Source organism: Onychostruthus taczanowskii, unplaced genomic scaffold (assembly GCF_017590055.1).
Source record: "Onychostruthus taczanowskii isolate IOZ18803 unplaced genomic scaffold, ASM1759005v1 scaffold19, whole genome shotgun sequence".
NCBI classification, from domain to species: domain Eukaryota; kingdom Metazoa; phylum Chordata; class Aves; order Passeriformes; family Passeridae; genus Onychostruthus; species Onychostruthus taczanowskii.
The window spans coordinates 10,547,694-10,571,151 of NW_024499128.1; the positions used below are offsets into that span (position 1 = coordinate 10,547,694).

At 50.3% G+C, this 23,458-nt stretch overlaps 1 protein-coding gene across 4 annotated transcripts in view; it reads right to left on the bottom strand.

Moving 5' to 3' along the window:
• TNRC18 (trinucleotide repeat containing 18) overlaps positions 1–23,458 on the bottom strand; it is a 55,355-nt gene that overhangs the window by 14,804 nt on the left and 17,093 nt on the right. For 2 of the 4 annotated variants that reach the window (XM_041401971.1, XM_041401969.1), the window contains exons 3-15: positions 21,482–23,290; positions 18,313–18,415; positions 17,714–17,919; positions 17,367–17,513; positions 16,687–16,871; positions 15,505–15,928; positions 14,063–15,010; positions 13,253–13,428; positions 12,419–12,555; positions 11,820–11,948; positions 9,836–10,010; positions 8,430–8,790; positions 5,755–6,048 (exon numbers count right to left, since the gene is read on the bottom strand). In XM_041401971.1, the coding sequence (XP_041257905.1) occupies positions 5,755–6,048; positions 8,430–8,790; positions 9,836–10,010; positions 11,820–11,948; positions 12,419–12,555; positions 13,253–13,428; positions 14,063–15,010; positions 15,505–15,928; positions 16,687–16,871; positions 17,367–17,513; positions 17,714–17,919; positions 18,313–18,415; positions 21,482–23,290 (5,094 nt within the window). The remainder of the gene's footprint in view (positions 1–5,754; positions 6,049–8,429; positions 8,791–9,835; positions 10,011–11,819; positions 11,949–12,418; positions 12,556–13,252; positions 13,429–14,062; positions 15,011–15,504; positions 15,929–16,686; positions 16,872–17,366; positions 17,514–17,713; positions 17,920–18,312; positions 18,416–21,481; positions 23,291–23,458) is intronic. The other 2 variants (XM_041401970.1, XM_041401972.1) reach the window with 2 other exon arrangements.

Genomic DNA, 23,458 nt, shown 5'->3' on the forward strand with positions numbered 1-23,458 from the left:
CGTCCTCAACACTTGGTTGCTCAGAAGAAAAAAAATACAATAACACAAGTGTTATTTTTCCATGATATTAGAGAGAACAGGAATATCAGAAAACAACGTTCTCATCCTTGTATTTTATCAGCTGAGGTAACTGGCAGCTTTTTTTGCCTTTTTTTTAACATGGATGGCTTATCTCTGTAGCATACATCTGATAGTCGGAGAATACTAATTTTTAACTGCATAAAAATTCCTTCCCCATTTCTGTTGCTCAGACTCGTTCCTTGTGAAATAAAAATGCTACTAAGCCTACAGTCCTGTAGTCAATACCAAGAAATCCACAACCCTGTTTGCTCTTTGCATAAAAACCACATGCAAAAAAAAATCCACAGCAAATTGGGATCAGATTCCTTCCCCTACCAGAAAACGGGTCACAACTGCTGTTTTTACATCACATTTTGCCAAAGAGAAAACAAATCCAGATGAAATTTATTCTGAGACGTGAAAACCACCTGCCTGAAAAGCAGAAAAACTATGCCTGAGTTCAGTGACACGCTGTGGGGTAGCGAGACCTTCTGCATCCATCCCACCTAGCTCTGAGATTCAGCAATTTTCAGCAAAAACAGGGGGGGGAAAAAGAAAAAATCAACCTGTACAGCCCCTCATGCCAGATCTGAGAGCTGGCTGAGCAGTGAGTGACTCAGTGAGCAGCTGGGGAGGAAAATGGGGGGGAAAAAAAAGGGAAAGTTTGCAGGAAATCCATGACCAGCCCAGCCCCACTGGTTCAACCACATGGACTGCCCAACAGCACCATTCCTCCAGCACTTGCACGCTGCATGTGCAAGGGCAAAAGGGTGCCCAGCAGCTCCAGAATTTCAGAGGCACTCAGGTAAAACAGATTTAAAAGCCAGGATGGCAGTGGCTGCTCCTCAGGCTACAGAAAATGCACAGCACAATGAGGTGCCGGGTGGTTATTCCAAACTCCTGCTCATACACGGTGTCACGCTACAGAAAGACAACTGAAGACAGTCCCTTGTCAGCATTTCTACCACAACACTTACATTTTTATCTGCAGGAGATACAATTTCCAGCCTGAAAATAACCCCATTTAACACATTCACAGCACAGATCTGTCCTCCTCCACCTCTCACGGCGAGGATAGATCTCGCTAACCCCACTCCACATGCACAACACAATCCCTGCTCCTCTTCTTTCTGATTTTCCAAGGGACAAAAAGTAACAAATGAAGCAAAAAGAAGACATTTGGAGCTCTGCTCCAAGCCCACATGCTTCTAAAGTAAGTCCCCAAACTTCTGGCCATGGTGGCATGGTGCTCTCTGTCCATCTGTATGGCTCCTGGGAGAGACTGGTGACTGTATTTAATGGGAAGCAGAAGTTTTATTCCTACTGTACCCAAAATATGTGTGGGTTTAAAATTAACTATGCACAGATGCCTTTACACAACTGAAGCCTCAATTTTTTATTTTTTTTTGTCCTGAAAGTGATTTTTAGCTAGCAAGGGGGAAAAAGACATTTTTTTTAAAAATCATTTTTTCCTTCAATGGTAATCCTGTTAACACTGAGAAAGGGTAAAGGAAAAAATGCTCAAAGTTAAAAAAATCTTTTCTAATTGACATTTTTAAGAGCATGTATATGTGTGTATATACCCACACACGCAACCACACGTGTACATACACAACTCCACAGCCAAAACAAACAATACATTCATATTTAAATGCTACTGATGCCACATAAACTGGAGCCAAAGATTATTTTAATTTTTACCTGCACTGAATTAAAACCCAAACCCAGTTAAGAATACTAAGTTTTCTCGTTGCTTTTAACAGCTAAGCTGCCATGGTATTTTACTGTAGGAGAGCAGTAAATGAAGATTTGTTAATGATGAACAGAAATTGGTTAAGCAATTTGGTTTTTAGAGACTGATGTATGTAACAAGACGGGTTGAGGGGGGTGTGAAGAGGAAAGGCAGGGGAAGGGAGGGAGTAAAAACACACACTTAAAACAGTCATTTCACATTGTAAAAATAAATAGCATGATTTTCTCATAACACCAAGCAGGTCTACAGCATACAAAGCAGGCTAAGTACAGGCAGACTTTAGACAGCTACTGGGTCATTAACATCTGATTTCTGCAATCTGTCCAAATTCTGGAGGTTACTTATTTTTGAGTGTCCAATTTAAGACTGTACCTTTTTTTTTTTTTTCCAGATAAGCCAATACTCATCATTGGAAGATTCTTCTCCTCGACATGTGCTGTGCTGTTGACTCCAGAAGTGCTTATAAAAATTTTAAAATATTACAACTATCACATGGGAATGTGTAGGGAACTGGTTACCTATCACTGTTGTTATTTTAAATTGGGGTAAAATCATCCTCCAAGTCAGGAAAAAGAGAACAGAAAATAAGGTACTAAATTCTTAAGGAAAACAGAGTATAGAGGAGGAGGACTTATGGGTCTTTGGTTTCAGAAAGCTCAAGAATTACCTATCCTGATGGGCTTTAGCCCACATTAGCAGTTTCCTCTCCAAGGTGACTGGATTAAAAACCACAAGCTTTGCCTCTTATCAGAATGGCAACGTGAAGTTTGGTGTGTAAGAAAGCAGAGTGTCCCCCCGATCTATGTCCAACCAGATGACAGAAAGCAGGTCCTCCTGCAGCTAATCCCACCTTTGACACAGACACTGCAGGGCCAGGGCCAGGCAATACCCCTGACAGGGACATTTCTGCACCGTGGTCCAGAAACCTTTAAGGTTTGCATCTCAAACTCATCTGCAAATCCTTGCCCTGGCTGGGCTAAGGGGTTCTCCAAAAGTAGTTCTGCAAGCAGCAAAGCATTTCTGGAGTCCTCAGGCACACACACACGTGCAAACCTTCCACGTGAGACTCTTCAAGGACAGAGGAAAGCTGAAAGCGGACAGCAATCATTTTCAAAATTAAAATAACCAAGAGAATGCAAAGAGCTACGTGTCATTATTCACGGAGGCAACATCGAAACGTCTGAAGCTGACAGATGACATAAAGAAAAGTTATTTTGCCTACCTACATAACAATGGTCAAGGTTCAGGTTCATGGCTAGTGACCCTCGCTGAGAAGTGTCTGCCCTACAACCAGCCAACCACTTTGCTTCTTTAGTGCAGCGTGAGAGCAAATGCAAGAGACCGACACAGACATTCAAAGCATCATGGATAGGGGCAGGGGTGAAGGGGTTGGTCAAGCAGCTGCAAGGAGAAAGCGAGCACTTCTAGAAAAGCTGAGGTTATTAATCGGTTTAGTATTCAGGGAAAGCCATCAGAAACCCTATTACCCAAATATCCCTTCAAGAAATGCTTCTGACCAAAAAAAAGAAAGAAGGAAAAAAAAAACCAAAAAAGAAAACAACCAAAAAAAGAAATTCATTTGCAGGAAAAAAAAAAAAAACAAAAACAAATTGTAACCAATAATCCCTTCCCACCTCCCTCTCCATACCCACCTCCCACCCCAGGGGGTTCTGCATCTTTGGTTTCCCCACCATTAAATGACACCCCAATGGGATTTACAATGCATTTCTCCATTTGTTTCAGATTCCCCAACCTCCTCCCATACCCCCTCCCCTCCCCAGATTTTATCCCATAAAGCTGGGATTTTTAGTTTATTTCTTCTAACAAAGCAGACAGGTTACTTGAGAAATAGACAAAGGGACAAGTTACCTCTCTGCTTACCTGGAGCAAAACCAAAAAGCAAACCCAAAACCCCCCTCAAGAACTTGGCACCTAAAAGGGATTGATATCCTCAAAATTTCCAACAGCAGCAAAACAAAGAAAGAAAAGATGCAGGAAGGAACAAGGAAGGGAAGAATGGAAGTTAACGCAGACTCTTCATGGAAATGTGGTGGCCTTACATAAAATTCAGTATCCCCACAACTTTTTGGGCACTCTAAAGAACAATTTTTCTTCTTTTTTTTTTTTTGACACATGTATTTCTCTTTTGGGTTTTCTTTGAAATGCATTGGTGGGTCCAGCCCAGAGCCACATCAAAACAAATCAACATTCTGTATCTTTCTGCCACGTTTGATCATTTTCTTTCCTTTTTTCTTTTTAGGTTTAATTATCTTCCTTTGGAGGTTGGGTTTGGAGGGAAGAAAAAACCAAACAGGTGCACGAAGGAAATTAACATCAAAAAACTCAGAAAATAAAAAAAAAACCCAACAAAACAAAAGCCAAACTATCCAGCCCTGTTTTTCAATTAACAGCCCTGAGCAGTGTAAAACACTAAAAAGCTTTTGCTGGGCTACATCCAGCTCTGCCATGTAACTTAGATAACAACTGGGGATGCTCTTGCTTTGCATTCAGCCCAGCCAAGCTAGTTTCTTTCAGGAGCTGAGGGCTCATTAAAATGACCTTTCCCCATGATTATTATTTAATGAGTGCGCTCTAAAACAGAAACCCCTTGTGTCTCTGGAGGAAAAGTCTCAAGTAATCTCTTTTCCCACTGAAGTACTAATGACAGGCTGACAAAAAAAAAAAAAAAAAAAGCTGCAAGAAAAAAATTGGGTTGAGGGTGAGGGAGGGAAACTGGAGAGTCAAATTTAATGCAGTAATTGCCACATCCTTGAGCACCGTGGGTTACGTCTGGGTATCTGAAAAAAAAAACAACCTACCACCCAAAAAGAGACACAAAAACTTGACATTTGCGTTTTAAAAAATTAAAAAGAAAAATTTCTGGCTGTTAAATACACCCTGCACCCTCCTGCAGCAGCAACAAGGAGTCAGTGCCTCCGTGCTTTATGTGCCTGCCTGGAGATAGTCTATCAGCAAACAAACTGAGAAAGATAGAACTAAAAATGGGTGAACAAAAAAAAAATTAACTTAAAGGGGTTGGGGGGAAAGGGGGAAGCCTAAGCTTTATCTGGACAAAGGCAGCAGGGATATTTGAATAATAGAGAGTACCCCAGACTAGGTTAATTCCAGTTCTACTGATGGGGAGTGGGAGCAGGAGGGGGATGCAGAGCAGGATGGAGTGAAGCAGCAACCTAATCGCCTGATAAGAGACACAGCAAGAGAGACAAGGTACACAGGTTTAGTTAAAAATGAACTCGGTATGTTTAATAAAGCTTGGTAAACCAAATTGCAGTACAAACATCAAGTCACACGGCCACACAACAGTACCCCGGTAATAAACAAAAAAAAAAGAAAAAAAAGGGGAGGGAAAAAAAAAAGGGGGGAGGGGGATAAAAGAAAAAGGAAAAAAGGAAGAAAAAAAAAAGGGGGGGTAATAAACAAGAGGTGAAAAAGAAAAAGGAGAGGAAAATAATAAAGGAGGGAAAAAAGGGGGAAAAGGAGGAAAGTAATTTAAAAAGCTCCTTTCAAACTTCGACAAGGCTCATGCCAAAATAAAATAATAATAATAAAAATAATAATAATAATAATAGTAATAATAATAATATAATGGTGGTGGCGCCAGCAAGGAAAGAAGTGAGGTTAAAACTGAAGGGAGGAAGGGAACAGGAAAGCAGGGAGAGGCGGACACTAAAACCCAGTCGATATAAAAGCTCTAAAAGAGCCAGCCAGTAAAAATATCACAATGATACAGATACAAAAAGGATAAAAAATAACCGCTGGGGTGATAAAGCAGGCTACGCTGCCAAGGACAAAGATGGCCGCCCTGGCTCCGACCATCAAAATGGCTGACCCCGGCCCGCCAGGCCCCTCGCCCCCGCCCCGCTCCCTCACGGCCGCGGCACGGGGTGCCTTTGGGGGTGCGTTTGCTATAAATTAATAACCTTGATCGAACGAGTCCTCCGAGGAGTCGCTGAAGGAAGATCCCGCCTCGGCCTCCCTCAGCAGTAGGCAGAAGGGCTGCTTCCGCCCGGCCGCCGCCTTCGGCCTCAGCGGCCGCCCGGCCACCACGGCGCTGCGCGGGGCCGCCCTGGGGCCGCCGGCCGCCCGGCCGCCCTTCCTGGCCGTCGAGCTGTACAGGCCAGGCGGCCGCGGCTTGGCAGCGGACGGGGGCTGCGCTGGCCACTCGTCCCTCAGGGATCCCTCCTCCTCCTCCTCCTCCTCCTCCGAGTCCGTATCTGTGGTCAAAGCGGGTGGGAAGAGCGTTACATCACCGAATGGGGGTTTGGGGATTTTAGGGGGTTTTGGTGCCACCACTGTCCACCCGTGCCCAGGTGCTCCATCATAAGCCTTGAGCTCAACAAACATAGAAATTCCTTCTTTCCATCACAAACGGACATTCTCCATTTCCTCGTCCTCCCTTAAGATCCAAGGAGTGTTTTTAGCTTGGCAGCAGAGAAATGAAGCAAACATTTCCACTAAGAAAATGTCCACTGAAGGCACAGCACTGTCAACAACTGGACCATCAACCTGAATTTGTCTTGGCTACGGTGATATTCAACACTCTTGACCTGAATCTCCTTTTCTACATGCACCAGCCCTCGCAGAAGGTTTTCAATACGTGTGGTTGGAGCAAGCCCAGCTGCCAAGAAGGCAGGATGTCTAACTCCAAATGTCTGACTCCAAACACGCTGCCCCAGATGCTCCATGGCGTACGCCACAGAGGAGCAGGGACCAAGGCGCTCCTTGGTCAGTGAAGCGTGGCTTTACAAAGCTGCTAAGCCTTGTGGGAGGTGAGAAGTTACCCAGCCATCCCCTCTGGCATCTGATGAGAGGGACAAAAAGCACATGGATGCAACAGAAGTGGATGTACATTGTCACCTCCCCGTTTGTGGACATGCCCTCAGCTCCACAACATTACAGACATTGTGGCATCACTCCCCAACTCCACTGCACTGGCTTGTGGAGGGGAAGACATGAAGAATGGCAGGTTTAGGAAGCTCAAAGCCCAAATACACAAATTATTTTGGACACCTGACTTTTCTTAAAATCTGTGAGAGTAAGATGCTCAGTTTGCACTTTGGATCTATGCCCAAAGTTTTCAGGACTCCAAGTAAACAATCCTGAGGTCAGGAAGCAGAAGGACTTGGCGCCAGTGCCGTTTCTCCTTCTCCACATGAGCAGTTCAGCAATCATAGGAGGTGCTGCCATATGCTCAACCTGCCTCCCCAAATTCACCATGCCTGAGTGACCAAATGACAGGCTGAGGCCCTTCCCTGGAACCTGAACACAGCTGAAAAACCAAAGCTGAGCTGTTTCCTCAGTCGCAACAATCCTGAGCTGAGACCTGAGAGACAAAGGGGAGCACTCCTACACCAGAAGAATAACTGGATAGTGGTCAGACAGAAGCTCTCTTAGGTCTGGGAGGGAGTTTTTGTTCATGAAACCACAGTGCCAAGTGTGAAGGCACTGTAAAAGCACCCTCTGCCATGAGCCAAAGCTTTACCTCCACCAACAGCCCATCCTTTCTCTTCCCATTAGCTCCAGAGCCCACAGTTCAGGAGACACGTGTCTGTCCTTGGGAGTAAAGCACACTCAAGAACAAAACTGCTGGGTATTGCATACAGCACAATAAGCCAAAGGCTGTGTTCAAGTTCAGTGGACACAATGACTCCTATTTTGCCACATAAATGGCTAATTTCATGCCAAACATTTGTTCCATTGGAGAGTCACTAGCTCATCTTCCCCATTAGTGAAATTTCTAAGCTAGTGTTGCACCAAGAGATGTATTTGTTATGCACACAAACACCCCATAAAGGTTTTAACATGGCTTTAAATAGCTGCAAGCAAGGGGAAAGATGTGTGCGCAAGTGAGCTGAGACCATTACACAACGGTCTCAGACCATAAACTCTGCCCCAATGTCTGCCTGAATTGTTAAAGACTCTCCTATGTTTGGTTCTACTGTTTTCCCAACATTGTCAGCAATTCAGATTTTTCCTTCTGTAACAGGGGTCAGTTGCTGGATCCTACACCTCGGGCACACTCTGTGTCCAGAAGTAACAACCACCAACCACACTGATGTGGGGTGGGGACAAACACTGATGACAGCCATGGGAAGGCTCAGCACAGCCAGCCAGGAAGCAAGCCATAACACTGAAGGGCAGGAGGATGCTCAGGAACATCAGTGTCACAGCCTGGCTTTTCCTTTCCAACACATTCCATGGCATCATCGTGAAGCCCAGTGAACTCAACAAGGACTTCAACAGTCAACTGCCTCCTAGAGAAGAGGTTTCACCTGCTCATCTGACAGGTAGGAGAGTGTCTACTCCCACCAAAAGCAAGAACATGGGTCAACGTCTTTAAGTGTTTTCCCCACTGATGATGAATACAACACATGCCAGGAAGAGACACACTGATCATGGCTTCCCCTTGGACAGCAAGATGGGCAGACAGCCCATGCTGACCCCAAAGATGCAGCAGCAGTCACTGGGAGGAGGAGGAGGTCACTTTTCATTCATAAGCAAAACCAGACCCATCTGCAAGATCCCTTTCAACAGGCCAGAAACTCCCACCACAACCCCTCCTACAGACAGAAGAGATAAAAAAGAGGTTACTTACTATAGGAGTAGCTGCTAACTTCAGATATTGCTGGTGAATGGGAAACCTTGAGCTGATTTTTGACTTTCAACCCCACCTCCATCTTCTTCATTTTGGCAGTCACTTTGTTTTTACCTTCCTTGGCAGTTTTCAGTGACAGGCCCAGGTTCTTGGCCAGGCTCTTCTCCTCCTTGCTTGGCAGAGCCTCGTGGGCTGCGAGGTACCTGCTGCCACCTCCACTGGTTTTGAGCTTTCCCCCAGAGCTCTCAGCAAATTTGAAGGGGGATTTGAGCTTGTCTTGTTTGGTGAGAGACAGGGCCTTGTCAAGCTTGCTGGCCAGCTGCTCCTGATCCGATGGCACCTTCTTCTTTTTGAGCTTTAACTGCCGAGGTGAAAGGAAGAGACAAGGTGAACATGGAGCTGATATCATGGCAGACCTGAAGGATTTTACTAGCCCTCCAAACTGTCTCATGTATGTGGTTAGCAAAGTCTCAAGGTGATAGTCTTATCCCCCCAGTTGCCATAACCCACCATGGTTCTAGGGAGGAAGAAGAGGAAGATGTCAGCAAATGCTACAGTTTTACTCTTACTGAGCACTACAAAACTGCAAGATTAACTTAGAAAACCTGAATGGTCTTCCAAAAGAAATATGTTCATGGAACAACATACTTTGGAGCTCTTTTTTATCTACACCACCTGGTTTTTAGGGTATGTTTGGGTTGGTTTTACAAGCTTTTCTCTAAATCACAAGGATTAAAAATCTTCTTTACCCAAGAGCCAGCCAAATAAATACGGATTTCTGCATAATCAACCAGCTCCAGAGGCTGGGATGCCAAAAAAACCCAAATACCTCTCAGCATGAGCATCAGCACCACTGCACTATGGCCAGAGCTGTTACATCCTTTTCAGTATTTTCTCGCCTCTTGAAAAAAGTAAATATATTTTACATGTGCCACAGCTAGATAACAGCAGCTCTAACTCAGTACTTTGCCTGCATGCATTTTGGATTTCATCACCAGCTTAAAGCTCCAATAAATATCTCATTGCTTCAACAGAAGCAGAAAACCCAGCATTTGAAATAGCAAGGTTGTGCTCCCATTCCTCCCTTGCTTCAGGAGGTCCACTCCCCTGTGCTCTCTCAATAGGCAAAGGGGTAAGACAAGCCCTGCTCTGGACTCAGAGCCAGTGCAGCACTGAATGCTCTGGCTGGCTCCAAGGCACTTGATTCTGCTGCCTTCCAAAGAAGTTCCACCTCTGTAAGCCAACATTAGCCCCTCCACTGCACACAACCCTCTCTTGAGGAGCATCTAAACCCATGTGAACTAAAAGCAGACACTGAAAGATCAGGAGTCCAAGCCAACACCAGCAAAGCAAGAAAGAGATGGGCTTTTGGCCTGTGGCTCCATGTTCCCCACGAGGGCACTGACCTCATTTGAGAAGCTGGGAGCTGCATCGTGCTCTTCCCAGCTTGGGTTCTTCCCTTTCATCTTGCCACTGCTGCTCTCCACATCCTCGTCCTCCTCTGGGAGGGCCCCTTTGTGCCTCTTCTTCATGCCCTCACCAGTCTCAGAGTCTTCAGAGAGCAACAAGGACTTGCTCAGTCTGCAAGCCAAGCACAGGACGGGTCAAGGTGGAGGGGGCTTTCCTCCCTGTGATCCCCACCAAGCTCAAAAGTGAGGTTAAATGCTTCCCAGAACAGTGGGGATCCTCAGCAGGAACCAAGTCTACTGCGAAGTGACAGCAGTTTAAACAAGATTTTCCACCAAACTGGAGAGCCAAGGAGCCCTTCGTGCACGCTCTTGGTCACCAGGACAGATGAGGGTGCCTGAAATCAGAGACCTGCAAGGTGGTCTCTACAAGGACTTGGTGTTTCCACAACAGCCACCAAAAAGTGCCTGATTTGGTACAGCGCAACAAGAGGAAGGACTGACAGCTGAGGTGGCCCTTAAGGTCTTTTCCCACTTTTACTTCCATGGATTCTGTAGGTGCAGAGAGAGACTTCTGAGGCCCAGGGAGGTGCCTCATTGCCCAGACACTTTAGTTGCTTTGGTATGAGCAGGAGGTGGCAAGGAAATGCCACACGGGGTGACAGGGAGGGACAAAGGCACTGCAAGGGCTGACTCACTCCAGACTCCAAGTCAAGCCCCTTGTGAAAGGCATTTGTGATCTACATCACTGGACTTGCTTTGGGATTTTGGGGGAAAGGAGAGGGTAAATAAATAAGAAAATAAAATAAAAAATAAAGTAGGTGAGACTATAAGCACATCTTTCCCGGCTCCCCAGCTGTCTCCAGTAACTATCTGATGGATGATCACTCAACACCTCAAGATTCTTACCAAGCTTCCATTTCAAGCTCTCATATGCTGCCTCCTTCACCCTAAGCCTGCTGGTCAGACCACAAAGCCACTGACACAGGGCAGCCTCCTCAGCTTCCAGGCATTTCTGCTCCCTCTATCCTCTCTGCTGACCTGCACAAACAGCTAAACCAACACCTCAGGCCCTGGACACTGGCTGAGGGTGCACCTCCATCTCCCAGAGCAGTCTGCTCCTGCATTCCTGTGATCCAGGGACATGCACACACAACACTTCACACACTCACACTTGCACAGCTCCAGCTGCCTCCAGGCCTCCAGCCTGGCCAGCCACCCAAACACAAAGAGCAAAACACGGAGCCACCAAGAGGACAGATTTTCAGAAGCATTGGTCAGTGGGAGCTGGGCACCTGAATCTGATTTGTAGTCTTGAAAAGGACATTTGCAGAAATATGAAGCACACAGCATGGAAGGCAGCATGGAAATGCCTTCCCATTGCAGAGGCCATCTATGATAGGGTAGATGGCCAACAGTGGTGAGATCTAAACAAGAGCAGCTGGACTTGCAAAAGAGAAAAAAGCAGAGTAGAGGATAATCCAGATGCTTTAAAGAGAGATGTCAGGCAAAACCAACTCCCACTGATTCAGGGAACAGAGAGGAAGACAGAAGAAACACAGCAGAAAGGTCCTACAAAGTAGATAACCCGGAATAGCCCTGTCCTTCCCAGTTCTGACACCAACATCCCCACAACTGGCTCTACAGCACCCGATTGCACCATCTGCTCTCCTGAAAGCACACCCTGCCCAACTCCAAAACCTCACCTACAGCTCCCTGCCAGCCATTTCACCTCACAGCTGCTCAACTCCACCTGTCCTACCTGCACCCAACACCAGACAGGTGCTCTGCCTGTGGGGAGGAAGGACACTGGCACTGCATTCCCACCGTAAGGACACACCCACGTTAAGGGCACGTGCTTCCAGGGCCAGCAGCCAGCCTGCCAACACAACGAGCCCCCGCTGCAGCCGAGATGCTCTCCCCACGTCAGACCCTGGCACAGTGACCCTGCCATGTTCCCATCTTCCCCAGATTCCAGCCTTACTTTCCACTCTTGCTGTCACTCTTCCCTCTCTCCTTAATGGGTGACAGAGCGCTTGATCCAAGTTTCCTCTTCCTGGGCCTTCCAGGGCCTCTTCTTGCCAAGCTTCTACTTTTCTCGTCATGCTTTTCCCTTTAAAAAAACCATACGCTTCACTGTTAACCAAGGCAACAAAAAAAAACAAAAACAAAAAGAAAAAAAGGCAAAGGAAAAAAAAAAGCAAAAGCAAATTTTGCAACCGAAAAGCAAAACAAACAGGGAAAAAATAAAGAAAATAAATCCAAAAAAGAAGAAAAAGGGAAAATAATTAAAAGAAAGCAAGCAAGAACGGGAGCCAACCCAGAACCTTCGCCTGCCACCAAACTGCTAAACTGAGCTGCCGAAGCCAAGGCTGTCTCTAACACAGTCTCCCAGCTGCAGTCACCAGTGACCAGGTCGTCGTGTCACATAGCCTAGGAGTGTGCTGTGCAAAGCTCTGCCGGGATGTACCAGGAGGAGAGGAGAGGAGGCAGGGAGGGATGGAGGGCAGTTTTCTCTCCGGGGCTGAGAGGCAGTGCCCAGCTGGAAAAAACCAGGTCTTGAGTGAGCAGCCTGTGACTTACTCGGAGTCCCTGCGGCGCTGCAGCTTCACCAGCTCGCGCTGCTTCTCCTTGTAGCGCCGCTGCAGCTCGGCCAGCCTCATCCTGTAGTCCAGCTCCATCGCATCCATGTTCTCAATGGCCGATTTGATGGAGTACATCTGGGGTGGGGAGGCAACAGAGTGTCAGGACACGCCCGGGGGTGCACACTGGGTGTCCTGGTAATGGCCAAGGTGTGCAGCCTGGCAGACAGCCCTTTGTGCTGAGAGAGGAGCACAGACCCCTTGCTCATCAGCACAGCCTCAGAGTGGTACCCAAGAAAACCAGCAAAGTAAAGATGTTCTGTGGCTTATGCACAGAATGGCATCGGCTCAGAGGGACTGCAACCCTGGAAGACAAGCTGCAGGACAAGATGCTATTTTACCTTGTTTAAAAAGACAGATCACAATATACCCTTTCTTGGAATACTTACTTGCTCTGTACAAAATAATTTATCAGCCTCTTCCACAGGAAGGGTCAGCAAATTAAACAAGGAAAAACTCTCCTGCCACTGTTTTTATTTATCCTCTGGCCAAAACACTAACATACAGGTTCCTCTGGTTTCACATTAAAATACCACTTCTAGGGCTGACGGGGGTCCTGCTGAACCTTGTCTAACAAACAAGGGAAGAACCTAAACTGCAGCCTACTGACTCATGTGCAGCCAGGAATGTGACATGAGGGAACAGCCAGCTCGTTCTGCTGAATGCAGAGGGACAGCACGAGCCAACATGAGCCCCCAGACTGGGGCTGGGACAGTGAGCTGTGTGAGTGGATGCACTGGGGCTTTCCAGGCTCAACCACACTAAAGCTACTTACTGGTTCATCTTTCTTCTGCATCCAGCTGTACTTTTTGTTGGGATTCAGCTCTCGAGGCAGCCGGATGGTTTTCAGACTTTCCATAAAGGGGGTGGAAAGCACTTCCATGAGCATGTGGGTGCTGGCAGCCAGCAAACTCTCCAGCGTTGGCCGGACAGGGAAACTCTCTGGACCTGCTGAGAAGGGCAGAAAAAAAAGCTACAGAAGATCACATTCCAAGGCTGCTTCTCCAACAGGCACAAGGAGGGGCTGATGGCTCTTTCTTGACTGTGGTTGCTCAAGGAGCCCCCTAGCCACCCTTGGCCCCTACTTGAGATCTCCTGTTGTACTCAGCCGTGGTGTAACTGGCAGTTCCCATCAATTCTCACCTCAGGAAGTTACTGGAAGGTGAGATTCTTTTCAGGACCTGCCAAGCTCTTGGAAAGCATCATCTGGAGCTACTGGGGCCTCTGGTGCCAAACCCCAACAGACTGTGGACTCAGTGCCTGCCAGAAGGGTGTTACCCTGGCAGCTCTCAGCAACTGGGGCTCCGTTTCCGCTACGCATACCACAAACTGTCTAGACATGGCGAGGGCCTTTGGAAGGGAGAGCAGTACAAAAGCCACACGTAGCTCAGCCTGCTGCAACAAAAACTCTGCTCCAACCCCATCTGAAGTACCAGCCACTCCTGCTCTCCTTGCTGTGTGGCTGAGGCTGTGAGAGATCCCACCTGTGACTCCGCTCCTCTGCCCACATAGAGAGCACGGGGACCATGAGCTGGAAGACCCAGCACGGTTCATGAGTTGACCAGACTCCCCACTCACAACTTACTTTGCATTTCTTGCTTCCGTTTCTCCAGCTCCATCTCTGCAATTTCACTCAGCAAAGTGATCCCTTGCAGGAAGGAGTGCTCCAGGGTCTGGTCAGTTAACACCTCCACCTTCATCTGGGGTGGAGTGACAGTGGTGGTAGTCAACAAGGAACAAGCCTGAGGCATTTCTGTAGCAGCCACCAAAGCATTCATCCCAGCCAGTGGGTCACCCGGCTTGATGTCCAGATCTGGGATTTGGCAAGTGATTGCCTCTTCTGTGTAGGAAGGGATCTCTGGCCCCTGTTCCCCCTCCTCGGGAGGCAGGCTGGGAAACTCCCTCGCCCGGGGTACATCAGCACTCTGCAGATCCATGGCCACAGAGGCCTCCTCCCTCTGGGGCGTCAAGTCCATCTCCGGGGGCTCGCTCTCGGCATGCACGAGCAAACCGTCGTAGTCCATGTGCATGGAGCAGGCTTCTGCTCCACTCCCGCTCTCTGCCTCAGCCTCTGCTTCTGCAGGACAGGCCACAACCTGGTAAGGAGGTGGGCAGCTCTGAAGGTCTTCCTGGTCCTGCTCCATAGCACCCAGGGCTTCGCCCTGGTGCAACAGGAGATTGCAATTCTCCACGTTCTGCACTGGCACGGCTGCGGAGGTGGTGATGTTCAGAGTCCCCATGTCCTGCTCACAGATGCTTTCCTGGCTTTCCTCCATCTGCACCTCTGATTTCACCCTGTCTTCCAAGGATTCCTCTTCTGCTGCTGCTTGGATGGGCTCTAGGATTTTGGACGGAGACAGGTGGATGGGCTTGACCTCTGAGGAAAGGTCCATGTGCTCAGAGCCTTCAGCAGGCAGCGGGACGTCAGGAGCCAGGCCATCCGCATCAGATGCCGCGGGGGGCTGGAGGAGGTAGGGATAGTGTCTTCCAAAGGAGGGAGGCAGGGACTGGAATGGGTATCCAGGGGGAATCTCTGAAAGATATCAGAAAGGACAGACTGTGTAATGGCTGGGTCTCCAAAGCATCTTCTCTCTTACTAAGGCATAGAGCTGGTTCCCTTTACTTCCATCATCTCTGGTCTCTTCCTGTTCTCAAGCAATAGCTGCTTTGGGCACCTCTCTCCCAACCAAGCTGCCACAGGCAGCACCCCAGAGGTCCCTTCTGCACCTTTCTAGCACTTTCATGCAACTGGAGAGAGACCTGCCTCCTGCATCCTCTCCCACTGGGATTCCAGCCCCAGAAGAACCAACCCAGGCTAAGCCCACGGGAAGAAGAGAGCCTACAGCCCCAGGCACCCAGGCATCAATCTCAGCCCATCACACCAGCCCTGCTCCTTCCCTCTCCCCCACCTTTTAGAGGAGCTATGTGGCTTTCCCTAGGGCAAGGGACAGAAGCAGGAAAGAGCTGAGGAGAAAAAGGGAGGCAGCACAAACACAACGGGACTCTGCCAAAGCCGGGCTCTCTTACCTGGGAACAAGGCCTGATATGGACCAGCAGCCTCTTTTTCCAGCTCCAGGTCTTTCTTCTCCACGGTCTCAGGCGCCTCTTCCTTTGGAGGGATGGCAGGGGCAGGGGGTGGAGAGGCAGGGGGCGGGCTGGAAGGATGGGAGCTGGGGGTGGCGGGGTAGGAGTAGGCTGGCTGCGAAGGTGGCTCCTCCATCTTTTGGATCACCTCAGCTTTGAGCACAGACACGGGTGAGGCCCTGGGAGAGAGGGGAGGTGGACTCACAGCCTTGCTGTAGGACGTGGAGGCGCTGGGAGACAGCACAGGTGGTTTTCGGTGCACCAGTCCCGGGGCAGAGGAGGAAAGGCCTGATTTGGCACTGTCCAGGCTCCGTTTTGTCACCTTCTCTTCCATATCCACACGCTGCTCATTTGCCTTCAACCTCTCCTGTGATAAGAACAGAGCAAAACTCAGCACAACATCTGGAAAGTGGCACTGACCAACCACCAAGCAAGACCAAAACAAGGCCTTATCAAATACGCAGTGGAATAAAACTTGTGTGCCCCAGTGCAAGACCATTTGAAGACCAATCTGACGGAGGGTGACACTGACCTACAAAAGCTTCACTACAAATTCCCAGTTCCAGGAATCATGAGAAGGATATCTCAGCTTTCATTTGCATCCAAAGCAAACCACTTCTATTTCCAACCTCCAGCCCACATGTAAAATGAAGCCTGAAAACCAGAGGACCACTATAAAAATTAATGGGTGCAAAACACCCAGATGAAAGCTCATGACTTCCAAAACCTTTTCATGAATGGGATCTCTCTCCAGGAGCCAGTTTGACTTCTGCAAGTCCTGCAGCTGCTTCTCTGAGCTGCTCAGGAGGTTTGTTTGGAAGTGACCAGGGATAGAACCACTCAACTATACAGAGCCATCCCATGGGAAGGAATCTAGGATGCACTGCTGCTGCTGAGGAGCTCTTCTGATAGCACTGCGCAAAGGCTCTACACCAACCCCCCCCAAAACCCGCTCTAACTGCAGGATACACCAAATGCTTCATATCCCAGAGATGAGGGCAGAATCACTCAATGCATCCATACCCTTGAGACACACTTGCCACACAGGCACAGCTGCATTTTCTCCCCAGACACTCCAACTTCAGGCTCGTTTCATGGCCAAGCAACAAGTTCTTGAAAACGTACCACGAGCTGGGCACTCCTCTGCAGCTCCATGGCGTGGGCTGCTTGCTGCTGCAGGATGTACAGCTCGTGCTGCCGCAGCAGCTGCTGATGGGAGAGCAGCTGGAGCTGGTGAGCGTGCTGGAGGGAGCTCCTGGTTGGGGGATACATAGCAGGCCACAGCGGGGGTGCCCGGTCCATCAGCTCTGCTGTGGAATGAGCAGAGATGCAGTCAGGGAGGCAGCAAGGCAAGGATGGATAAAGGATTCAGGATCACTCAGGGCAATGGTCTCTACAGTCCCAGAATATAAGGGATGCCAAACACTGGGCTGTGCAGAAATACAGCCAGAAACCAGAGGGGAAAGCGTACTGTGTTCCCCTCTGCAGCCCCAGTCCCACCACCCCTGTGCCCTGGACTTGCTTCACTCCCCAGCCCTTGATTTTATTTCCATACCTGAGCCTATGAATAGATTCTCCTAACCAAGGACTCAAACTCTGCAAGGTCCTGCAGGGGATGAAGAGCCACTGCTAAAGATTACGTTTCCATCTCCAAAACACACCTAACCAGACGCCTGTTGACACCCACCCTACAGCTGTGGCTGCTGGTCCCCACAGGTAGATATGCTGCTCTCTGGCCCTCTCCAAAGTCTGTTTTCCCCACAGCTGTCAAAGAATGGTCCTCAGGCACAAGCTCTCATCCTTACCAAAGTGTGGCAAGTGCTCGCTGGGGATCACAACAAGCTGCCCCGACTGTGGGTCTCTGGCAAACTGGTAGGCAGAGGGGAGAGCTCCCCCCATGGCAGGGGGGAAGCCTGGAGCCATGCCCTGGTGCAGAGAAGGGTGACCAAGTCCTGGAAGAAAAAAACACTGTGGTCACAACTCAAGAGATGCAAACAGCTCCTACCCACACGAGAAGTCATCTACTGCTCCGAAATGCCTTCTTCTCTTTTTCCTGAGCTCATCAAACAGCCTCACTGGGCTGTAGCAACACTTCCCTGGATTTCATTGGCGTGAACACCCTCTGGACACTGCTCCCTCCCAGGGCACTCACCGTAGGGATGGCCAGCCAGCCACATGGAGGGGCTCCCTGTCCTGGGGAGCCAGGGGTGGGCTGCCAAGTGCGAAGCAGGGTCTGCAGACCAGCGCCCGGAGCCCGCCAGGGCTGGGCCTCCTGTCACCATCAGGTTGGAGTTCAAACCGTTGGTGGCGCAGCTGGAGGGGTGTATTCGGGCAAAATCTGCCAGCTCCTTGCTTTCTCTGGGGATGGAGGAGGCAAGAGAGAGACAGTGAGACAGGGTCCAAGTGATGGAGGAGCCCAGGAGTACGGACAGCCTGCAGAACCAGTGTTTGCAAACCTGGGTCAGCCACTCAAGGAGAGCTGTGATGGAAGTGTCACATCTAGAATAAAACACTCCACCTCTCCAGTCCTTTGGAGCAGGCATGGATTTGCAGCTGTCTATTAGGATTGCTCTGCTGAGGACTTAGGCTCTGCCTATAGCTCCATGTACCCCACTCAGCATCCCACTCCACACCAGCAAGTTTGGTACCTACTCCAGGATGGATGCAATCCTGTCTCCTCTCGGGATTGGCTGTCCCTGAGCTCAGCTTGTGACACCATGGCAAAAGATCTCACCTCCTTCCAACCCTCACCTGAGCAGCTTCTCCTGATCCCGCTCCAAGCGCCCTGCCAGGAGGTGGCTGTCCCGGTGGCGGCTCCGCTCGTCCCCACAGTCATCTTCAGAGCGTCCGTGCCCTAAGAGACAACCCAGCACCATCAGACAGGAGAAATGGCCTGGAGAAAGCTGTCCCCTCTCCTCTGGCCATGGAGCAGAGCACCTGAGAGCCACTACACCCAAACACCAGTGTCCCCAAGGATGTTCCAGGTTCAAATCCTGAAAGACCAGGCAAGGCTCTCTGTGTGATCAAAATATTCCTACTAAAGCAATATTCTCCTGGTAGCACCCAAGTGCATATGTTTTGAGGTTTATGTCTCCAAGACATCAAGGGACTACTTGCCACACCAGGTTGGTCTCCCAGGACAGCACAGCCACCAGCCTGGGAGGAACAGGACCAAATGGACCATTGTGCTGAAAGACAGTGGCAGATTTCCCATCCCAGCAAGAGCCAAGAGGCAGCTAAATCCTGCATCAAACCACATAGTCCTGCTTAGCACATCTCAGAGAGGGGAAGGATTTTATCTCTGCACTTTCTGAAGCACCTTCTGATCTTTTAAATTAGTCTGGGAGCACTGAGTATGCTCTGAATCCCTGTCCTCCTGCAACAGGCAGAACCAACAATACAGACTCTCACAAAACCAGCGTGCTCCACTCCACAATTCAACCATCAGCAGGAATCTGCATGCCCCTCGAGACATGCAACAAGGAATGGTCTGATGAGGCAGGGACACATATGGCAGATGAGGGCAGGAATCCAAAAAGGGAGGCTGGATGTTTGGCTGGAGAAACCACTTGTCCACAATCAGCACAGCTCTTGCAAATACAGCCTGGCATGGCAGCAGCTGCATCTGCGAGAGGTTAGGAGGCACCTTCACAGGAGTGAGCAGCAGAGCCTCGCTTGGCTCTGCCAGCACCAGGTATTGGGGCCACCCTTCCCTTTATCCAAGATCTTCACTCCAGCTGCCTGATTTTAAACTTGCTTTTCCCTAGTTTTTTCCTTAGCTTCTTTCTTGCATGCTCATTTTTCACACAATTCTGTGTTGTCCCTCTCTGCACTATGCTTTGGTGGTACAATCCACTCCTAAATCCCAGCCCTGTTTGCAGAGAGCCCTCAGCCTCGCAGGACTGCACCCCAGCAGCCCTTCCCAGGGTCCTCACTCTCCTGTCTGGATATGGTTTGGCACATGGGAAAACATCTCAGAACATCAAGTCTATTCTGCTGACAGGCAGTCTTTTCAAGGAGAGCTCTAGTGTGTATTTCCACAAACCTGGACAGCCCATGGGTTTTTTGCTGTCAAGTCTCCAATTCCCTCAGCTTTTACTGTCAGAAGGAATCCAGGAAAAAGACAACATCTCTCCCAGCTCCTTTCCCCAAGGCTCCTTCCAAGGGCTCCAGGCAGAAAACAAAGATGCTTTAAAACCTGGCACACAGCTCTCCCTCCCAAAGGACTTCCCAGGGTCACCACATCTGCCTCACAGCCTGCCAGGACACCACGTGCAGCCCAGCCAACCCCAGCCAGCCCCTCCTGGACTCACTGAATGATGCCCCACACAGCCTCTGTTGCTCACTTTTACTCCCCAACCTCCACAGCATGGGGGCTCACAAATCCCTCTAGAGTCCAAACACCTTCCACTGCCTCTCCGCCAGCAATTCCCTTTCCACACCCTGTCCCAGGTTTTTCCCCTTTGGAGCCCCTTTTCCTATTTCTTTCCCCTAATCAATGCCCAGCTGTCTCTTTGGTGTCAGCAATATGGAGCAACTCCTTGGAGAGCTCAGAGCCTCTCTTCCTTCCTTGGCAGAAGGTGAGTAGACCCCCTCCCCCAGCCATTCATTAGAAATGCATTATTTTGTTATTTTATCATCGCTCCTCCCTCTCCCATCTACACTCCTTGTGCTCCATTATTTCTAGAAGAGTTTATCATCTTTTTTCCACCCCCCCATCCAAACACAAACACCTCTAATTCCCGCCCATCCTCCATCCCACCAACAGGACAGTCCCTTTTCTGGACAGAACGATGATTGTCCAGACAGTGAATGATCATTCTGTCTATATATATGAACATGACGCACGGACTGCATAGAAAAATTCAATCAGTTATGCATGGAGGAAAGGCTTAGGTCCGTTCCCTTGACAACCAATGCCCGGTACTAAATACTTGCATTTTACTTGCCAAATACTACAGATTAGCCAACTAAAGCCTGCTTTCTCCTTCTTAAAAGGTCTAAACATTCAAGCACCGTCCACTCAGCGCAAGCAAGCTAATGTTATTAGACGAATATCTCCTGGCACACAAAGGGGGGGCAGCATTTGGGGGGCGAGAGGAGGAGAAAAGCAGTCTTGTTTTCTGTCTGAAAGCCAACTGCATCACTTAGCAACGAGCCCAGAGGCCTGCCAGAATTCAACCCTTGTTTGCAGCCTTTTAGTTCGGCTCAGTAAATTACATTTAACGCAAGCTGGGAGCGTCTGGGACGATTGAACGGCTGAACAAACAGCTCCCTGTGCTGCCCACGAGGTTCTCGGCCGGCTCCCGGCTGTGGGGAGGGCACAGGGAAGCGATGGGAATGGGGAGAAGGGCTGCTGCCTGAGGGAAACTGCTTCTTGCCACTGAAGTTTGGGAGAGGGGGGCAAAGGCAGGAAAATGGGGAAGGCAAGGGCTAAAACTGGAAAGCCGACCATTGCTCGCCAGCCGCTCGCTTTGGCATTGCTCCTTGGCACACCAGAGCCCCGTGCCAGGCAGCCCCCGGGTCTTATCTTGCTATACAAGTCAAGCAGAGAGCAAGATCTCTCTGGTGCCATCCCCCTCCTGCCAGCACCACGGCTTAAATCAAAATCATGAGATCACAACATCAGCATAAAGGCAGTTTCTCTGTCACTCCCTTTGCTAATGGATAAACGCATGGAGCAGGATTGTCCTCAGACGTGGCCAGAGGGGATGGAAGTGGGGACAGGGGACTGACTGCCTCTTGCACAGGGGGTCTTGCTTCCCACTGCGCTTTACAACATGTCCTTGGCTGGCAAGGGAGGGAAATGCAGCTGAAGATGCCAAACTCAGTTCATGGCACACAGCCTGCACTGGGTGGCTGCTCTTCCCAGGGAACACATCCTCCAGGGAAGCCCAGAGACAATCCCTAGGGAACTCACCTTTGATGCTGCTGAGAGACAGCGAGCGATCGCGATCTGCCAAGCTGGGCCCCAGTTTGCTGCTGCTGCTGCTGCTGCTGCTGTTGTCCTTCTGCCGGGCCACAGCCACAGCAATGCCTACAGGCAAGTGCCTCACCTCCACCTCGCCCTGGGAGCCGATGCTCTCACGGCCGAAGGATTTGGCACTCTCGGGTCTCTCAGGGTCCCTCTTTAGCTGCTTGGCAGGCTGCTGCAGCAGCAGCTGCTGCACCTTGGAGGCTCCCAGCTGTGCAGAGTCCAACTTCACGTTGCCCAAACCCCCAAAGGGGCTCTTCTTGCCGCAGCTCTGCCGGGACGCCGTCTCCTTGGCAAAGCTGCCGCTGTACTTGATGAGGCTCTGCATGGCCGAGCCTTCGCCGTGCGAGGCGGGGTGCAGGACATCCGCGGCGCCCCGCGAGCCCACCACCGAGGAGCGCGGCAAACCGCTGGGGTCAAGGTAGACCTTCTTGGCTTCCTCCTCCACCCGGCTGACGTGGTTGTGCTGCGCGGCCAGCACCGCCATCTGCGTGGTGGCAAAGTTGCCCATCTCAAAGGGCTTCCACTTCTGCTCGGGCGGTTTCAGCTGACCGTGGTCCAGGTGCTGCCGGGAAGAGTCCAAAGTGCCATAGACCTTTGCTGCTTCTTTGGAGCTGGATCGCTGGAAGCGGTCCCGCTCGCAGGGGCGATGCTCTGCCTCCGGACTCGGCTTCAGCAAATCCTTGGAGGCCAGGAACTCCCTGCTCTCCGGAGAGCCGAGCCCCGGCCGGTTGAGGAAGGGCTCTGAAGTGACCTGTCTCTTCAGTGCCATGGAGTTCGTCCTGATCACCGAACCCTTCTCTCTCAGAACCTCCATCCTTTTGGCATCACTGTGACAAGAAAAGTCCTGGGACAAGAGTGTGCGGGAGGCATCTGCAAGGCACCGCTCCGTGGGTGACTGCAGCACCCCCACCTTGCCAAGGTCCTTGTCCTTCCCCTTGTTGTCACGGGCCTGGGAGGCGATTTGGATGGGCCCGCTCCTCTCGTCGTAGGCTTCGACCGAAGGCACGAAGGTGGGGGCGATTACTTTGTGCTCCCTCCCCAGCTCCTTGGCCGGTGGGAAGATGGTGTACATGCTGGAATGGACGGGCTGCGGAGGGAATGTTGTGGCTGGCGTCATCTTCCCCGTCTGCGAGGGGTGTGGGGATGGACAGCTACAGGAGATGTGCAAAGCGCCCACGGAGGGCAGGAGGGGCTCCCCCCGCTTCAGCCGCTCCGCGTGGGCGTGCGCAGAAGGCCTCATGTTCTCATCGTGCCGAGCGGGATCCTTGGCACAGCGGTCCTGCTCGGCACCCAGGACCTTCAGCATGGGGTCCCCGCCGCCGTTGCAGTTGCTGAGGGAAGAGCTCTGCAGCGGGTTCTTGGACTTGGGCTCCCCACTGCCTGCGCCCCGATTTGGCATGTGCTCAGCCAGGAACGGCGAGAGACGCTCGCCGACCTTCACCGCCTTCTCCACCACGCTCACTTTCCGCTCGCTGTCGGGCTTGGTGTCCTGTGTGAGGTCGACCACACTGCGGGGCCGGGGCTCCTCCTTCGCCTTGCTCTCCTTCTTGGCAAAGGGCAGGGACAGATCGCTCCGGCATGCCCGCTCCTTCCCACCGGGGTCTTTCAGGCCTTCTTTCGAGCTCTTGTGCAGCTGCCCAAGGTCCTTTTCCCGGAGCAAAGTGCTCGACGTGTGGCTGCCCACGGTCCTTGAGAGGGGAGGCTGCGGGTGCAAAGCGGACTGGCCTGCATGGCTGGACAGGTAGAATCCATCTGTAGAGTAAAAGCAACAAAAATTATCACAGGTTTTCAACCCCTTCAGTCCTACACAGAAACAAGCAAGAGGTGGCAAACCAGGAAAGAATGGATTTCAAGGATGTCTTAAACAAAAATGCCCAGGGCAAAGGGGACTAAGCAGGCTCCTCCATGTGGGATGTAAGA